General features: G+C 45.4%; 3 protein-coding genes across 3 annotated transcripts; 1 reads left to right on the top strand and 2 right to left on the bottom strand.

Moving 5' to 3' along the window:
* Positions 1-3,137: 3,137 nt before the first annotated feature.
* On the bottom strand, positions 3,138-5,679 carry F5891DRAFT_1056059 (major facilitator superfamily domain-containing protein). The gene is made up of 10 exons (XM_041362688.1): positions 5,042-5,679; positions 4,964-4,983; positions 4,809-4,916; positions 4,674-4,759; positions 4,613-4,625; positions 4,336-4,557; positions 3,910-4,287; positions 3,747-3,863; positions 3,553-3,693; positions 3,138-3,491 (listed from the first exon to the last, which is right to left on the bottom strand). Exons 1-10 carry the CDS (start codon positions 5,201-5,203, stop codon positions 3,290-3,292), a joined length of 1,449 nt encoding a protein of 482 aa, XP_041221540.1. The 5' UTR covers positions 5,204-5,679; the 3' UTR covers positions 3,138-3,289.
* A 9,191-nt stretch (positions 5,680-14,870) lies between these two features.
* F5891DRAFT_890987 (uncharacterized protein) lies at positions 14,871-15,272 on the bottom strand (the record flags this gene model as incomplete). The annotated part of the gene is made up of 1 exon (XM_041373293.1): positions 14,871-15,272. A coding segment is annotated over one exon (402 nt), but the record flags the coding sequence as incomplete, so codon positions are not given.
* Positions 15,273-17,908: 2,636 nt separating this feature from the next.
* On the top strand, positions 17,909-18,621 carry F5891DRAFT_1130433 (uncharacterized protein; the record flags this gene model as incomplete). The annotated part of the gene is made up of 5 exons (XM_041364532.1): positions 17,909-17,923; positions 17,979-18,153; positions 18,204-18,341; positions 18,410-18,493; positions 18,551-18,621. 5 exons carry the CDS (start codon positions 17,909-17,911, stop codon positions 18,619-18,621), a joined length of 483 nt encoding a protein of 160 aa, XP_041221538.1.
* Between the last annotated feature and the right edge of the window lie 80 nt (positions 18,622-18,701).

Below are 18,701 nucleotides of genomic sequence, written 5' to 3'. Positions count from 1 at the left end.
AAGTATTTCGCTGCTAGCGGAGAATAGTAATACAGTGTGATAACAAGATTGCGCTTGATTACAATAGTCATGGCTACAATACCAGGGACTCGCTGGTTTACTGATGCGTAGTCTTTGATCTAAACTATGTAGCTCAATGACAATGCTGCGCTACCTTCGGTGTTTGCCGAAAGTCGAAAAATGACAGCTACTAACGTTCAACAAATTACTGTGCTCAGTTGGACTTTGAATTCCTTTGTACACTACGAAGATACTTCAACCCTTTTCACCTGCTTCAAAACGTCTAATTGACAACTTGCCTTCCAATGTATGACCCCAAAAGAATTGGTACGGCTGTTGGAGACGGCTTGTTTAGGGTGTCTGGTTTTGACCAGTTGTAAGTTGTTACCCACTACTATTGGCGACATATGCTAGCCTGACCGTCGATATATCAGTGTTCATGCGTCCGTTGACCCCAAGCATAGCACCATTATACTTTCAAATATTCTCGCACCTCTCAGCACCATCGGAATTGGAGCCACGTATGTACGTTCATTCTCTACCTTTTTTGTAGGGAGTCGACACGATAATGATTCTTTCAGACTCCCTGTGCACAAAGAGGTGCTTGTTCGTCCATACGTTTCCCAGTCTTGAACACTCCTCCCTTGGTCCCTGTCGTGGTATTCGCTTAATTGTTGGTCCACGTCTAGACCTATACTTGCCCCGACCCCACCCAAGAACGATCAGCCCATTCGTCATGTTTTTCAATGCTCGAAGTAAGCATTTCTATGGGCTGTCGTCTAGTATATGCTCTGACTCCATGCGACCCACTTTTTTCCCGTAGTCCAACTATACGGGTATCCCAGATGGACGATAGGGAAATTGTGATCTCGATGAAGAACCATTGCTTTATCGGCCATCTGGGCTTCTGCGAATCTTTATTTTCTTTTTAAATCCCTTGTTCTCCATTCGCCCGCGTTCGCTGACTGGTACAGATGGATGAGCAGGATTGTTGCATGACCAGCTGTCTGAACTGACATGCTACTCCGGTTGACAGTGATCAATGATGATGGCATTAACAGTTGAGTCCATGTCATGATCTGGTTCGATGCATGCTGACAGACTTGATACTTTCTTTACGCGTATCAACAGATCACAAGGACCTGAATAGAAACACGACGCAAAATTCTAAAATCACCGACTTCCTTTTCTTCGTTGTTTGTGCTCAGACAGTCGATAATCAGGGAAATCATCATTCTCGAGCTATCAGCTGTCTGAGCTCAGGCACGCTAGTTTTACTTTCTGATTCACAGCACTTTTGCATTGTGTTCCATATGCCTGGCCCAGATGCATTATTCAGCGGACCGATGTGTTATTAGCTGTCTGTGCTTGTACAACCATTCTCGCTTCTCACTTTTTTTTGCCCAGACAGTTAGGATACTTTGTCAGTGCAATTTACTCTCTGCTCACCACACCTCATCTCCTTGCCATACGCATCTATGGCAGAGGTAAATACTCAAGCCTGAGTCTCTCAAAATCATCATACTGTACATCGTTGAATCGTGCTGGACCACAGACAATTGTTAGCGTTGAGTTGGTTCAATCAGACAGTCTCCAGGTTATCAACTCCCTACTTTCCAGGCATTCTGGCTGATCAGACGCAACATCACTCATCTGTGGTGTCGGACTCGCTCAGGTCGCTTCTTCTTTTGCTTTGCTCGGGCACTGCATGACAGAGCCAGTGCGATTTGGTCAAAGTACGTATATCAGAATATCTTGGTTGGCGCCTCACTGATACTTCCCAGGTGCGCTTGATGCCTTTCGACTTGAAGCCCCGAAATCTCTTCTCTACTCAGCACTCAGCACTTGTCATCTCCCTGCCATGCACATACTCACCCCGTAAGTCTCTTCTTATACTCAGTATGTTTGAATCATGTGTCTGACCCGTTCTGCTACGCTCTCATGCACAACCCTTAGCCATTCGACAGAAAGGGCTCGACTCATAGTTAGACCTTGTGGAGAAGGACCATCAGCGAGGGGACTATTGGCCTCCCAGGCACGCCTTGAGGCAAACATGTATGTTTCCCTCGATAAAAAACTTGGAATGCTAACATACTATAGTACGTTCATTGTTCCGCTATCGTTCATGTCGTCATCCTAATAGGATATCATTTCTGAACGCCTGATCTAACCCGGCATCTATTCTAGGCTATCCTTCTTTCAAAGACAACTTCCCGCCATCGATATCACCGGTCACTGGCACCCACAGGTCCTTTTCCTTATTGGTCGTTGCAATTCGAATTATTGTCGAAATTTCTCCCGTTTTCCTGCACGCATGTATGTCTGTGTCTTGTTTGATGCCTTACTCTAATGTATATGGTCATGCTTAGCAAGGGCTCCAACAGAATATCGTGGCTGAAGGCCTCATTAGTAGTTTGATAGGTACGCTTGAGGCCTTCTGACTTGAAGCTTTGATTCTCTAATGCCACACTCAGCAGATCTCATCTCCTTGCCATACTCATTTGTCGAGCCACGAGTCCGCGCAATTCATTCATTTTCCTTCTTCATGGCCTGGATGGATGAAAATGCATCTCAGACTAACGAGCTATCAGCTGTCTGGGCACTTACACTGATCATCATTGCATTTCAATATTTAGCATCAAGGTCCGCGTTGATTGCTACATAATTTTAGCTTACCATTTTAGGTGAGTAGCTACTTCGTTCCAGTAGTGATGCAACAAGAAATAGGTTTTCCTAGACCTTTCAGATATACCTGCATCTTCGCTGCATCAAAGCACTCATTTCCTTTTCTTCCAGTCTGGGACATGCTCTGCCTAACCCCGCTGACTTGCTCGAACCCGCCTCACATCATGATTTTAATCCAACCTCTTTCTTGCTGTAGGCTGATGCATGGATGATGGGACTCAATCATCGGCTCCTTTTCTGGGTACCTCCTGCTTCCCGACATGCATTTTATGTTCCTTGGACTTCATCGGTGATACCCAGGGGATATCTTGAGCTTGATTTGAGCCGCATAGCACATGGAACGCACTGGTCGAGTTGCCGAGATGCGTGAGTTCTTAGTCTTTTCCGTCCTCGCGGTTACTAACGTTGATCCTGCTAGCTCGACGTCACAATAATTTTATCGTTTGTAATATCGGGTGCCCGGTGTACAATTTGATTATTTAATTCCTTGATTCCTTGTCAATGTCATACCTAGCACAGAACCTGAATTTATGATTGTCCGGATAAATAACAGCGAGTCGGTGTAAGTGGTACTGTCAGAAGCTATCGATATTTCAGTTTTCAACTACACCAGATATCTAAAACCAATCGGATCTCGAAGCTCATTGATATCGTTCACATCCTGCTCGTTCCTCTCGATCTGCTCGTTCAAGTGCTTCAGATACAAATACATACCACCAAACATCCCTGTCGACACTCCGAGTGCAGCGATGCAGATGGCATAGGAATAACGATATGTCGGGCCCCAGCTCGACGGCCATATGTACCTATGCGAACAGTGTAGTGAATAGTTAGCGAGAGCAAGAGATCGGTGACAGCGTCACTGACGCTCCAATAACACTGCCTGTCTGCCCCAGTGCGTTCATCAGAGCGATAGCAACGGCGCGCTTTGCAGGTTCTCTGGCGAAAGTATTGCTGATCCATCCAAAGAGCAGCAAGTATCCACTGATGACTTGAGCCATCAGGAACCTGTATATTTCTGAGTACAAGACTGGCGCCCCACGAATGGCGATACCACTTACAGTGAAATATAGCGCGCAGCCTTGTCCATCGTGAAGATTGATATGATGAATGCAAGGATGCAGAGTGCATTGGAGACCATGAAGCATTGGTAACGCTTTTTCTTCTTGTCAGAGTACCTGGTCCCCGTGAGATGTGACTTTGCGATAGAAATGATTGACTAACCATGTAAGAGCAAATGCGATCATACCCCCGAACACCCACGGAGGAGCGCAAAGCAACAGCGTTACAGTTGTGTCATATCCCAGTGTCGCGCACAGCGTTGGGAAGTAACCGCCGAAAGACTGCCCCACTATCTGGAACATAGTTGCAAATGAAAAGAACCACACCTTCCAGTCAGACACGGCATCCCGCAGTCCTTGCATGGTCGTCTGTTTCCCAAGTTCGTCAGCATTATCATGATCATCTTCTGCGAGGCGAGAGATAGCGAGTTCTCTTTCCTCCGGGGTGAACCACCTGGTGTTGTACGGGAAATCAGGGAGTATGAACATCGCGCAGATCGCGACCGAGATGGTGATTCCGCCTTCGATGTAAAATAACCATCTACATATTATTCAGCTTCAAGGAGCGATAGAAACGATCGCCACCTGCCTCCATGCGGCTTGACCAAGTTTGTCCTGCATGTCGTGAAGTATACCAGATGCAAGCAGCGATCCGAACGCAGCGCTGAGGAAAATTCCACTAGAAACGAGAGCTATTCTCAAGGCGACCTCGTCTCGCTTGTACCATTTAGATACAAGAAATACGACACCGGGGAAGAAGGGAGCTTCAGCAAGGCCAAGAAAGAAGCGGGCGACAACAATCCCAGTATAACTTGAGTCAAACTATCAGAAACAGGATCTGAACGATGCAAAACAAGGAAGTGTACTTTGTTGTGGTCCCTGAGTATAGTCAGCAGCCATCTTCATGAAGGGTCAGTGTCGACAAACCTGACAATATTGATATTGTACCCCATACTAACATACAGCACGGAAGGATGACAGAAGGTCTCTCCAGCCAGTGTAGGATCATATTCCTGAAAAAAAAATATGTTCGGTTGTCTCTCGATGAAGGAAAAAACTCACCCAGGCACTTGCATTGTAATGTATCCAACAGATAGGATGGACAAAGTTGTGGCGTATTGTTCCCCATGCAAGTGCAGGTCTTTCTCAAAACCTTGTAACCGAGCGTTGCTACAGATTTCATAAGATTCGTGCAAGTACGACAGTATGTCACGCACCTAATATTGGTTCTGTCAATCTAGGGTGCACAGTGAGATCAAAATAGAGTTTGCAAAGACCTTAGACCTCAGACTCACTAAGTTCAAGGCATATAAAATCAGTATTATGGACATACGCAAATCGAGCTTCCTCAACAATCTCCTCTCAAGGTCATCACGAGTATGACAGCGGACACCAGCGGACACGTCATCGATCATGACGACGGCGTCAACCGTTTTTGGATCGCTGAGAGTGGGCATCCTTGAGGGGAGGGAGATAACGCAGCATGTGGGGTTGCATCTCTTATCGATACGTAGGAAGAACGGTACCGATTTGATTACAGCTGGATGTGACCAATGCTGGATGAAGCAACTGGGTGACGGAACTGCGCGGCGAGAAGTTAGAACGTACCCATCATCCGGCAGAAGCCCCGACGTGCCAGGACCAGATTGTGTGACACGAGCGTGACAGAGTTCAGATAACTCCTGCCGAAAGGCAATAAAATGAGCGGAGTAGTGCAGTAGAGAATGATATGACGGGGTAGCATAAAACCATGTGCAGGTAGCTAGAAATTAGTATTTTGAGTAATGAGGTATATCACAATGAACTGGCCAGGAGGACACGAAATCATCAATTCCTTCGATATTAATATATATACCCTCGGGCAGAATACAATGACCGTGATACTTCTTGAAAGCTTGATGCATTGATGGCCCATGTGGCTTGCACTCCGTTGTCAAAGACCATTTTGGTATGCGTCAATAAACCTAAAAGGTCTAACCCTAACTTGGAATGCTAAATCTGATTTCCACGGTTCGTGTCGTCGTCCCTTTGTCCGTCACGCGGATTGTCTCTAATCCAACACGCGTTTCCCTCAACTTCTCGCCATCGATACACCTCGCGTCGTTCAAGTGACCGTTTGCCTGCCCTAGGACTGTAATCGATTGATCGATGCCAATTGGTGTACGTATGCATGTTTCGTTAGTGCTTTACTTTGATGATCGTGCTTAGCAGGGGCTTCAGCAGACCTCATCTCGAGCTTGTCATGCTCATCTAGGCTTCTGCGAAGAGTCTTCATTTACAAAAACAAAATTTCCCCCTCGTCTTCCATTCGCTAGTGTCCACCGACTGGTCCAGATAGATGAGCTGGACCGTTGCGTGCCCAGCTGTCTAATCTTCGATACGCTGTCTAGAGTGCCCGTGATCAATTGATCAGCTACCTGGGCTTCCATGGATTGCGCCTCCTTCGTTCTTTGCAATCAAACAGCTGATACACGCTACTTTCCGCAAGTGTGTAATAGCTGTCCAGGCTCATGCACCGGCACGACCTGGGTGAGCAGATAACGACTTATTGAAGTGAAGTGTATACTTTCAAGTGGTTATCTCTTCGCTCCAGGGCGACTCTGATCGATACGAATGGGAGTATTTTATGCATGCGACTATCGCGTTTGGTGCTTTACTTCGACGATCATACTACTTGCCAGGATGGAAACAGATCGTTGCAAAGGCCCTAATATAAATCTGCTTTGACTTTTGTATGTATGCATTCCAGAATCTTGTGGTCGATACCTTACCGACACTTTAACAGGTATACTCACCATGCTCGATGTCCTTGCCATAGGCATTCGTGATATACTCAAGCCATCAGTTTCTTTTTAAAAACCGATCACACTCAGTATCGTTGAATTTTACTTGACACAAACGATCATCGTTGATATATTTCAGTGATGCGTTAGTTCATGCCAACAGCAACGTTCACAATGACAATTAACTTGAGGTCTTCTGACTTGAAGGTCCGATTCTCTGATTCTCCATCCCAACTGAGCAGAGTTCATCTCCTTGGCTTATTCGTGACAGTTGACGCATGAATCCGCGCGATTCTTTCATTTTCATTCTCCGTGCGCGGGATGGATGAAAATGCATCTCAGATTCATGAACCATCAGCCATCTGGACTTCCTGATTCCCGGTCACTTCGTCATCATCTGTGTGCTCAAGCAGCAGAACTCTGCAAACGCGTGGAATCTGCTGACGAGGTAATATGTCCTAATTCTCATTGTATTTCAGTATCGAGCATCGAGGATTTGGTTGGCTGTTAGACGTTCCGAATAATTTCGGCTGGTGACTTGGCGCAAATGTAGGTGGGTAGTTCACTTCCAGTAGTAATGCAACGAGAAATAGATTTGCCTAGACGGTCGACTTTTTAAATATACTTCAAAACACCATATGTTACATCAATACCACGACGAATCTTCAACCAAATTTCTCCTCCTCGGCAAGTATGTCTGTCTCTACACGGTACTGCTAGTCGATATATGTACACGCTCCTGGAAAACAATCGAATTCATACTAGTTTCTGCATCGGAGTCGGTCACAACTTTGGCGTTGTATTCTCGAACGCTAAGGATGAGGCGTGGTCCTAGCACAAACATCTGCACGATCAATAAAATTTTAAGAGCACCGGGGATTATCTGAGCTTGAATAGAATCTGAATTCTACAGACACAATGAGCAGTGACTACACGCAGATTTCAGCGACAGGTCAGCGCACCTGGAGCTCTGGAGAGAGATAAGTAAACTGGAGGCAAGAGACACAAACAAAGCTGACATGCGCGGAACTTCAGCGGAAAAGATCACCCCATTCGAATTACAAGCTCACCTTGCAAAATAAAGCACGTGATATTGTATCAGCACTTTGAAACAGTCCCCGATGATCGATCCTGTCGTCGATTCGAGTCGTCGCAGGTCACGGAAGTGTTTTACAGCAATCCAGAGTGAGAGACACAGTGTGAGGACCTCCCAAACGATGTAGATAATCCAATTCATTGAGGGCAGAAGCTCGACGTCTCCCTGATATTCGTAATAACATATATACGTGTTGGATGATAGTGTCACTTCGGATATTTGTCCAATGAGCTGTGTGCCCCAAGTCAACAAGTAAAGCTCACCCCATGAAGTTTGCTCAGTTAGCAATATTACCATGATTGCTCCGGAGGCGATGTTAACAACCAGGAAGATAGTAACAAGGAAGATGAGCATCTTTCTAGAACTCTGATACATTGCATGTAAGCGAGCAATCATGATGACTTGCATCGCGTTTCAGTCGAGTCAATATCACTGAGGTATTGCGGCTGGGAAACTCATCACCCAACATAGCATATACGAGCATATTTGTCGCATTTATTGCGTAGCTCATTTCATTACCTGAGACACCCGATTAGTGAGTACCCTCACAAGTACTGATATCGAACAGTCCGACTCACACCTATTGAGCCATTTATGTTGAGCCAAGTTCGATTCAGAATTTCACTCACCCCTACATATGATTGTATTCATTGGATAGTAATGAGATGGTCGTGGAATACTCACTTTATCTGTCAGCGTGCCGAATGGCACAGGTTCTGTGTTCCGCCAGTGAGAAAAATCGGACACAACATATATGAGACATACCCGGAACATCAGTACTAATTGTCAGAGGTGAGCTGTTAGCACGGTGCCACGTTGTTGGCCTCGACACGTACATAGCATATGGTATTCCCATATAGCGTATCTAGAACATTGAGCAATCAGCACAACTCACCAAACACGATATATCATCATGAGGTACGAACAATCAAATACAGCACAGTCATGAAAGACCAACGTTGCTTCTGTCGCGAAATCATTGTATTCTCCTGTTTTTCTTCTGATCCTGTTACTCACCCAAATTAGTTCAATCTATGACATTCTTAGTGAGATGGCTGCTCCGGCAATAACACCGACATATATATATACCTCTTGTCCGAGTGTCAAAACTGGAAATATCATGAGAATACCACCGGTTTTCGAACACTGTCCTGCTCACCCCAATCATATACAACCACGACGCTGGTGGCAACTGCGAAACAGAAAGTCAATGGTAGATCAAGACATCTTCATGCGACCAACTTGTCCAATAGCTGAAGAAAAAGTTTGAGTTGTTTAATAGCCACAAATTGGGGTTGTTTGAGATTACGGTCATATTCGAGGATGAGTGTGAGCGAATGAGGAATGTCAGTGGTGTATGACGATAGCGTTCGTGCTAGATATACCACCATTCAGCGCTTGCATCGCCAAATTTAGCATGATGGAAGATGGATATTTGATCACGCCTCAAGATTCTTGATCGGGTGAAGTAGTAGGTATTGCGGTGCGAAATCAAACAAAAAGAGGAAGCCCTCGATAATCAAAGTAGAGTTTGATTTACAAACCAGTATTATGCACGCAACTAGTACACGGACGCCGGGAAAGGCCATTGACGTTGAGGTGTTCCGTACGGAAGCGTGTAGCCATCAACCTAACACAGGTCTAAGCGTGATGCTGATCGTAACAAGCATCAGGGTCTCGCTGGCCAAAGCTGGAGACTTACTAACAGCTCCCAAAACTGCTTTTTGTCAGCAAGGTCGCATCCCATTCTGTCACATGGCACCGACAGCAGCGCAGTATATTCGGTGCATCTGATCGTGCGCTTGATGAGATGGTGACCAGTGATGTATAGCACTGGTGGATACACCATCCATACTAGATCGAAAGAGAAGTCGCACATGAGAGAAAATAAGCCTATATCACGTAAGAAGCCCTGATTTCTGATTGTACAGTATCGTTGATGACCCAGGGCGCAAACATGAAGCCCACCAGCTGCTCTGCCGCAGCTGCACCTGCTGGAGGTCGACTGCCTTTTGGAACATCTCTGCTCCATCTTGCTCCATCTCTTGCAACATGCTGCCGAGTTTAATCGTGCGACCAACTTGTCCAATAGCTGAGGAAAAGGTTTTAATCGTTGAACAGCCACCAACTGCGATCATTTGAGACTACGGTCATATTGGAGGGATAAGTGTGAGCAAATGAGGAATGTTGGTGGTGTATAACGATAGCATTAGTGCTAGATATACCACCATTCAGCGCTTGTATCGCCAAAATTAGCATAGTAGAGATGGATATTTGATCCCGCTTCAAGACCCTTGATCAGGTGAAGTAAGTATTGCGATGCGACCCTCGATGATCAAAGTAGAGTTTGATTGCAAACCAGTATTACACACGCGACTACTTGAACCAGGAAAGTTCCAGCAGTTGACAGTGCCTACCACTTGTTTCCAATGCGATTTTGGGGTAAATTTGTAAAAATCAAGGAGTTCCTTGTGAAAACATGTAGTCATTGATATAACACTGGTCTAAGCGTGATGTGATTGAATGAAGCATGCGCACTCTCTTCGGCCTCGCTAGCCGAGCTCAAGGCATAACAGCCCTCGGATTACTCTTGGCCATTCTGCGGTATGGCACCAGAGAACTCAGACAAGCGTGACATAGTGGCTGAAATATATCTCACCTTATCCGTCACCTGAAACGCTTGAATTGTTGAGCTATCACGATTATATCAAAACGCTAAACAAAGAGATCGTAAGCATAGAGCAAATTCAATGCAAAGCGCACTGTATTCAATGCATCGCACTGGCAGATAAATCCTGATTCATGGTTGATGTCTGTTGAGTACTTCTACGACACCATCCCCAAATCAAAAGGGAAATTGCACACGGGAGACAATGATAGGCCTGTAACACGCTAGAAGCCCGATTTCTGATTGATGGCATTGTGTTTCAGTGAACTTCTATCCTGTAAGAGTGAGATCTGTCAAATGGGAAAAGAAGTCATGGGAAGACTAGACGTTGGAGCAGGGCCAACCTGTGATGATGAGCTTAATTCAATGGCCCAACTTGCTACGAACATGATAGTTTACATGCTGACTAAGCTGCGGAAAGGACCTTGGAGACAAACAGTCCCTTGGGGCCAGGGCCTACTCAAACTTAGTTCAATATCAGATATCAGGGAGCTGGTTTGTTGCCAGGTTATTCCAGATAATTTCAACTTGCCACTTGGTGCAAATTTGGGTGGGTAGCTACTTCAATCCAATAGTAATGCAACAAGAAATAGGTTGGCGTAGATCTTTTAAATATACTTTGAAACACGATATGTTAAATAAATATCACGACAGATCCTCCACCAATCTCTCCTCCCTGTAGACCACTGGGCAAGTATGTCCCTATACAGTACTGCTCGTTGATACATGTACATGCTCCTGGAAAACAATCGAATTCATGCTAGTTTCTGCATCGGAGTAGGCCACAAGTTTGGCGCTATATTCTCGAACACTAAGGATGAGGCGTGGTCCCAGCACAAACATCTGCACGCCCAATAAAATTTGAACAACACTACTGAGTATCTGAGCTCCCATGGATGATGAATTCTACAGAAACAATGATCAGTGGTTACACGCAAATGTCAGTGACAGCTCGGCGCACAATGAGTTCTGGAGAGAGATAAGCAAGCTGGAGGCAAGGGACACCAAAAAAGCTAAAATATGTGGAACTTGAGCAGAAAAGATGGCCGTATTCACATTACAAGCTCGCCTTGCAAAATAAAGCACATGAGATTGTATCAGCACTCTGAAACAGTCTCCGATGGTCGATCCTGTCGATGGGCCGAATCGTCGCAGTTCACGGAAGTGTTTTACAGCGATCCAGATTGAAAGACACAGTGCGAGGACCTCCCAAACAGTGCTGAGGATCCAAGTCATTGAAAACAGAAGCTGGGTGTCTTGCGCAGATTCATAAGCACACATATATGTACCAGAGATTATCCACTCCTCTGGTTTTCGTTCAATGAGCCGTGTTCTTCAATTTAACAAGTAAAGCTTACCCTCTACAGTATCCTTGAGTGCTATTGTCATGATGACTCCGGAGGCGATGTTAACAACCAGGAAGACAATAACAAGAAAGATTAATATCATTCTAGACCTCTCATACATGGCATACAATCGAGCAATCATGATGACTTGCATTATTGTTGGAGTCGAGTCAATATCACAAAAATATTGTAGCGGGGTAACTCACCACCCAACATAACGGTTAGGACCACAGTCGTCCCATTCGTTGTGTAGTACAAAATGTTACCTGAAACACCTCATTAGTGAACACCCTCATAAGTACTAATATAAGACACTCCGACTCACACCTATTGAGTCGTTATGTCGAGCCAAGCTCGATGTCCAGAATTTCACTCACCCCTACATATGAGTGTATTAATTAAATAGTAATGAGATGGTCGTGGAATACTCACTGCATCTGTCAGCGAGACAAATGGTACAAGTTCTGCGTGCTGGCAGTCAGAAAAATCGAACAGGGCGCATATTAGACATACGTAGAACATTGGCACTAATTGTCAGAGATGAGTTATATTAGCACGGTGCCAAGTTGTTAGCCTCGACACATACATGGAATATGGTATTCCAATATAGCGTATCTAAAACATTGGGGAGTCAGCACAACTTGCCAACCACGATATAACACAGCATGAGGTACGAACAACCAAATACAGCACAGTCATGAGAGACCAGCTTTGCTTCTGTCGCGAATTCATTGTATTCTCCTGTTTTTCTTCTGATCTTGTTACTCACCCATATTAGTTCAATCTATGACATTCTTAGTGAGATGGCTGCTCTGGCAATAACACTGACATACCTCTTGTCCGAGTGATAGAACTGGAAACATTGTGAGAATATCGGCGGTTTTCGAACACTGTCCTGCTCACCCCAATCGTATACAACCACGACGCCGGCGGCAACTGCGAAACCGTAAGTCAATGTTAGATCAAGACATCTTGACGCGACAAACCTATCCAATAGCTACTACAGATGTTTGAATTGATTATCGGCCACCAACTGGGATCATCTGAGACTACAGTCATGTTCGAGGGATGGGTATGGGCAAGTGGGGAATGTTGGTGGTTGTGCTAATAGCGTTCATGCTACAGTTCAGCTCTTTTATCGCCGAAATCTGTATGTTGGAGATGAATGTTTAATCCAACTTATTTCCAATTCATTGTAGAGGTGTTCCGTATGGAACCATGTGGCCATCAATCTAGCACAGGTCTAAGCGTGATGCGATCGTAACATGCATCAGCACTCTCTTTGCCAAGCTGGCCAAGCTCGAGACTTACTAATAGCTCCTTTTTGTGAACAAGGTCGCATTCTGTCGCATGGCACAATGCCAGACAAGAAACACAGCAGCGCACTATATTCGGTAATCCGGTTATGCACTTGATGAGATGGTACTGTATTGCACTGGCAGACACATCTTGACCCATGCTGTGTGATTGATATCTGTTAAATACAAGACGTCATCCATATTAGATTGAAAGAGAAGTCGCACATGGGAGAAAAGAAGCCTACAGCATGCAAGAAGCCTCGATTTCTGATTGTACAAGCTCGTTGATGGCCATTGTATTTCGGTGATGTTCTTCAGGCCCGACTTGAGTTGTAGCTGATATATGTGTCCATAGCAAGATCTGTCAGATGAGCAAAGGACGCCATTGTCGGACCTTCGTCATGCTCAGCAATTTCGTGGGTAGGCTTTATAATATATTGTTCAGTCTCATGTTGAATGTATGTATCACAGATAATGTGCAAGAGTCATCAGGCCTACCGCAAAATGAATGAGGTTGGTACAAGTGGGGTAGGTAACATGGCCAGTCATAAGACCATGGCGCACTATTCATCAGAATTGCTAAAAAATAAAGTGTGCCAGCTAAACGGCTTTGAACTGAATATGCATACGCACTGTGACTTCCACCCACCATCCCGGTAAACGCTTAAGTTTCTTCTCTAGGAAATGCACTTGACTTTGCGTTGGACAGGCCGCCTCGGATTCTGTATCCCTCCACAATACTAACAACAGCACCTTTCCCGGCGACGACATACACTCCGCTGGGATATTCTCTGAGTCTCCAACCACCTTTCCAAGTGCCATAGAGCAAACGCGAAGACCGAAATATATCTTGACAAATGTAAGGGAATTCATGGCGATAAAGACATTATCGTCTGGTAAAGTTCTGTCCGGCCAAATTTGCTTGAAAGAAATGGTCCCTATGTCCCAAAGTTCCTTCTTGATAAGGGGAAAACCGAACAGCTGACGGTTGCCGCATGGAGCCCGGGGAGGCCTTACAAGAACGTACTGAGATACGTCTGAGCTGTATCTAGAGGGCCCCCCATTGCACTACAGTAGACGTTTCTTGTGAGTTAGACTTTGAAGTCTTTGGACAAAATGAGTGGCAGTACACGTCAGATAAATTGATGAAGAAGTAACTCACCTGAAGGTCCCTTAGACTTTGTTCCAGTTGGCTTGTATTAGAGGTCATTTTCGAGCTCTGCACTGTTCAGTAAATAAAATAAACTTGACTGAATGCCACTGATGCGGAATTTCGACGTGGGATTTGCATTATACATGTGTTCGGTAAAGGCACTAAACGCGCTGCTGAGTATGATGGTCCAGAGAAAAAACTGGCCGCTTTGAGGCAGAAGGTTCAAGGCGCACACGATACTGGACACGATAAATCAATAATAGCAGTGTTTGCAGGCGCGCACAAAACATATAGTACGAAAGATACGGAGTCTCCGTCTGTTCCCGGTCAACATTGAACTCAGCGCTTTGACGTCACTTCGGCAATTGCCGAAAGTCGATGCCAGACTGCAATTCAAGCAAGTAACCACGGGGCGTTATATGTACCTACACCCCTCGACATTTTCACTACAAAGCCATCTGGACAGCACGATGCAAGCCAGCTATATACAAACCCTAGTACTCAAAGGTTACGCTACTTCTACTATTCGGGACACGACGCTGATGGTAGTCCAGAATTACAACTTGGAGACATGCAGCCCATCTATAGATTGAACAAATCAGACAGATTTTCTTCACAGTCGCTCTCCTCATCGTTATCTCTTTTGGACTCTGCGCACTTCAAACGCCAAGTTTCATGCAACCTCCAGAAGGTTTGGTGCGAGTCCCGAAAACGTCGGTTGTTCTGGACGCACGCGAGATCTGTGTCGCCGACAAATTCTACTGCATCCTTAATCCCAGGCCAATCCTCTAGCAGCCAACACATGTTGTCTTGAAGACCGGACAACTCTATTTCCCCGACGATGCTGAAAAAACAGCAGCGTTTGAGATACCCAAGTGCGTCCTCCACCCAATTATGGCTATTCCAGCAGGGAAGATCGCGGACGATGGCAACTCTTGTAAGGAGTGTCTCCATGGAGTCGAGCTCCGTCCTGCTCACGCTTCCGACTATACAACTTCCACGCAAGTCCTCCGGGTTTTCGAGAGGTTGGTCAAGTCTCATATCGATGGCGTAGTCTTGGGAGTCTCCTGCGATCTGATACGTGTTTCCGATGCCAGGACTTGTTTCGACGTAGATAGCCCAGTGAAGTGGATAGGGCCGTCGGGGCTCTTCCTCGCTTCGCCAGAACTGGACAACTTGAACGTTATAGGGTTTAGTTTTTATTTCCGAAAATCGCTATAGGACTTGCTAAGTCGCAGTTCGCTGTATTTTACGATAGTGTGCTTATCAACAATGTAGACGACATGTTGAACAAGGATGGGAGTGTGTGAGGTTTGAATTCATCGGCGACTTGTATTTTATACCGAGGCCCTTGTGGCTTAAAATTTTCTTTTTAGGAATGTGGATGCAACGTGACGTTCATTGTGCTCGGTGACTATGCAATTTGGGTGGACCACTCATTATCTTCGCGATCGAACCACTTACAATAGCCCATTCAAATGCAATAGATGTCTTGGGCTCCACTGAGCTAAACCCTGCTAGCTCGCAAGTTCACACCCTCCCGCTCGTTATTGTTACTGATCATAAGGTGGATTCGAGATTGCGCCAAAATTGTCATTTTTCATACTCCGTGAATACTCTGAGCTTATCGACCTTAGTTCTGTTTAGTTGTCACAAAACAAGGCTTGGAGGTCGACGTGGTTCCATGCACCACAAATCGAAGTGAGGTCGTTTGGCAGAAATTTTAGGTATGACATGTTTTGGTGTGTGTAAACTAAAGGTGTCGTAGAATCAAAGGACATTGATTCGACTGCGAGCGAATGCCCCCGTCTTCGCTCAAGCCGCCCCAAACTCGGGTTATCGACATTTTTAGCCTACACCTATAACGTCAAAAAGTCAACCCATAGAAGGCAGCTTTGAGGTGGGCGTTGTTTTTTTTCTTTCAATTTGCAGATAATCAGTAAGGGAGTGGCCTCGCCACGCAGGATGGAACATAATCAACGGTACCGAATGGTTGACCTCGACGCGCCACTGTCACCGATTCCTTGAATTAAAAAAGGTGAACATTACCAGTAGCTGTTGGACGCGAGGTGTTTTGGGCTCACAGCATGTTAATGCGAAGATTTTGGAATGCAGAACATCTCATCCAATTCCAAGAGATTGGTAAGTTTATGTTCCACACGGCGCAGAGCCCATCACATACTGATGCATGGCACCCCGCTAGTGCACTTCAACTTCTGACGTGATCAGCCATATGACGATGGCCAGATTCTCTGGCAGAGCTTTGCATGGACCGTGTTTTGCATTTGCACTGGTAAACGTTATTGCAATGCGACTCAATCGTGGTATTAACTGTCTGCGACTCATACTGATTCTCGCTGTATTTTAGTATCAGCATCAAGGACTGGACGGTTCGCTGAGTTCCAGTAATAGTGATACAACAAGAAATAGGTTTGCCTAGACCCTTCAAATATACTTCGAAATACTATATGTTAAACAAATACCACGACGAATTCCCGTGCAGAACACTCGACAAGCATTTTCCTACACAGTACTGTTAGTTGGCACATGTACACGCTCCTGGAAGACAATCGAAGTCATGCTAGTTTCTGCGTCAGAGTCGGCCACGAGCTTAGCATGATATTCTCGAACGCTAAGGATGAGGCGTGGTCCCAGCACGAACATCTGCACGTTCATGTTTCAGTCGAGTCAATATCACTGAGGTATTGCGGCTGGGTAACTCACCGCCCAGCATGGCAGCCACGATAATGTTTGTTCCGTTTATTATATAGTTTATGATAATGCCTGAAACACCCAATTAGTAATCACCTCGTATTAGGATCCAACACTCCGACTCACATCTATTGAGTCATTACATTGAGCCAAGTTCAATTTTCAGAATCTCACTCACCCCTGCACATGAGCGTATTCATTGGATAGGAATAAAACGGTTGCAGGATACTCACTGCATCTGTCAGCGAGACCAATGGCATATTTGCTGTGTGCCCCCGGTTAGAAGAATCAAACACATCGCATATGAGACGTACGCAGGACACTGACACTGATTATGAGAGAGGGCTATCAGCACAGTGCCAAGTTGTTGGCCTCGATACATACACAGGATGTGGTACTATTCCAACATAGCGTATCTAGAATATTTGGAATCAGCACAACTGCTATAGCATAGCATGAGGTAGTACGAACAACCAGATACAGCATAGTCATAAGAGACCAACGTTGCCTCTGTTGTATATTTCACCTGATATATGAGGCTCTATCACTCACCCAAATCAGTTCAATCTATGACATCATTCTTAGCGAGTTGGTCGCTTCAGCAATAGCACCAACCTACCTCTTGTCCGAGGATTAGTGCTGGATATATCATAAGAATATCAGCGGCTTTTGAACAGTGTCTTGCTCACCCCAATCGTATACTACCACGACGCTGGCGGCAACTGCCAGACCGCAAGTCAATGTCAAATCGAGACATTACCACACGGTGATATGACGAACCCGCCCAATAGGTGAAAAATATATTCGAACTAATTATCGGCCAAAAACTGGGACTACAGTCATATTCGAGGGAGTGGGGGATGTAGGGAACGACTCGTCTAGTGTTTTAAGTCGTGCTAGATATCATCGGCGCTTGTATTGCCACAAGATGATCAACATACTAGTAATAATCATCAGGTGAACGGACCGACGGGAGTACTTACACCCAAACTTGTGATATGATATAACATTCTGGACCTTCCAGTTATCAGTCTCCATTTCCTTCAAGTTCGAAGTCTACCTTCATTAAATATTGACTGTGGAGTTTTCGCACTTCAGCGCAGGACATGGTTCGGTTCAAGGTAAAAATTTGGTTTTCAGCGGTATATAGCGTGCTCACTCATCTGATCAAACAAGAATCGCTGGCTCCTTGTCGAATTCGTTGACACGTCTACGGTGGACGCTTCCGCTGAAAGAGAGTCTTCAAGCACGCGACCTCTGGACGGAAGGTTGATCTACAACGCTCTTCGCGACAGCGTTGTGACGAACTTTGGCGACACTGGATGGGGAGCAGTAGGGATGTCGTTGAACGGTACGTATATCCTTTATCATACTTCAGCTTTTCATCTTAAACGACTACAGTTAAATATTTTTCACCGCTCACGAACCTTTGCATTATTCGCGTCGCACGAGATCAACATCGAATTGCATGGGGTGCAGTCACGCTTCTCACCAGCATCCACGATATCAGGATCATTCCGCGTGTTATTCATGTCTCAGGTAAGGTTGTGTTTTTGTGTGTCTGCCGTTCTTGAAACAAATTCTGGAATTGCCAACATATCATGTAGGCACCATCAAACATACGCAACTCTCTGCAATCGCACACAACCGAGAAGTTATTGCGCGGTTTCGAACTAAACTCAAAAATACCGGTAAGCATAGTGGATGCAGATGTGGGCGGCTTGCTCAATTTCTGTGTTGATATGTAGCACTCCATCATGACTCATATGACGACTATCTTGCGCGAAGTACTCGTGAGATAGAGGCTTTGCATGACTGAATCAGTCTGGGGTATCGTGACCCTTGTGACTCTGAGGAGCTCTTCAGCTCTCTCATTTTTGGTGGTGCGCTTTGAGCCCG

Source organism: Suillus fuscotomentosus, assembly GCF_016647785.1.
Source record: "Suillus fuscotomentosus strain FC203 chromosome Unknown F5891scaffold_60, whole genome shotgun sequence".
NCBI classification, from domain to species: Eukaryota; Fungi; Basidiomycota; class Agaricomycetes; order Boletales; family Suillaceae; genus Suillus; species Suillus fuscotomentosus.
The sequence above is the reverse complement of the archived record's forward strand: the minus strand, read 5'-3'. Positions and strand labels throughout refer to the sequence as shown.